The 907-nt window shown below is 35.5% G+C and overlaps 2 protein-coding genes across 2 annotated transcripts in view; one reads left to right on the forward strand and one right to left on the reverse strand.

The window, feature by feature from the left end:
* The window catches only part of LOC103311165 (histone H1B-like), a 475-nt gene extending 187 nt beyond the window's left edge, over positions 1-288 (forward strand). The window contains exon 2 of the mRNA XM_008190735.2: positions 18-288. Within this exon, the coding sequence (XP_008188957.2) occupies positions 18-288 (271 nt within the window). The remainder of the gene's footprint in view (positions 1-17) is intronic.
* Positions 289-310: 22 nt separating this feature from the next.
* LOC103309664 overlaps positions 311-907 on the reverse strand; it is a 3,302-nt gene continuing 2,705 nt past the window's right edge. The window contains exon 4 of the mRNA XM_029491494.1: positions 311-376. Coding sequence (XP_029347354.1) covers positions 311-376 — 66 coding nt within the window. The remainder of the gene's footprint in view (positions 377-907) is intronic.

The following is a 907-nucleotide window of genomic DNA, read 5'->3' on the forward strand; positions in this document are numbered from 1 at the left end:
CCGTCTCCGATGTCAAGCCGAAAAAGGCCGTGTGCGAAAAAGAAAAAATCGATCGTCAATAAAGTCAAAGCCGCCGGAACACCGAAGAAAAAGAAGATCGCAGCCGCCAAGAAACCCACGGCGGGTGAACCAGCAGCCAAAAAAGCGAAAAAGGCCGCTGCAACCAAACCCAAGGCAACTACGCCGAAAAAAGCTGCTCCGGTTAAAGCGAAAAAGGCGGCTGCCGTCAAAAAACCCAAAGCGAAGAAAACTCCGATCAAGAAATCCGCTGCACCCAAAAAAAAGTAAAAGCAGAAATACTTCACTCTCCCTATTTAAAAAGGTCCTTTTCAGGACCACCAATTATAAAACACCTACAGTCTTCCTTTATGAAGACCTGTCAAGTGGTAAACCACAGCAATTATGACCGTAACCCATTCTCATTATTTTGAAAGTTCATCAGCATAACTTTGACATGGTCTTATCCCAAAGCCAGTTGATACCATGACAATAATGCGTACATGATATATTGTAACCAAAACTTCATTTTTTGTTTGTATTGGCAAGTATTTAAAAAATCATTAATATCTCAAAAGTAAAAAACCTTCATTGAAGTTTTTCACTATCAATAAGTTCATATGACATAATTATTTCAATCGTAATTGTAAATTTGTTGTTATTTAGTTTTTGACGAAACAATTTGTAGACAATTTAAAAAAACGGCGGGTGATTCGGTCCCACTTTAAACACCAAGATGCTACAGGAAAAAATATAATGGTCGCTTCGATTTGAAGTATCACTGAACAAAATTTAACACTGAGAGTTAAATCTATATAAATTAAATCAAATTTCTTTAAAAAAAATATTTAATAACAATTTTATATTTATAAATTTAGCTTATTGCATACATTATGAACAAACAGGGAAA

This window comes from Acyrthosiphon pisum, chromosome A3 (genome assembly GCF_005508785.2).
Source record: "Acyrthosiphon pisum isolate AL4f chromosome A3, pea_aphid_22Mar2018_4r6ur, whole genome shotgun sequence".
In the NCBI taxonomy this organism is placed as follows: Eukaryota; Metazoa; Arthropoda; class Insecta; order Hemiptera; family Aphididae; genus Acyrthosiphon; species Acyrthosiphon pisum.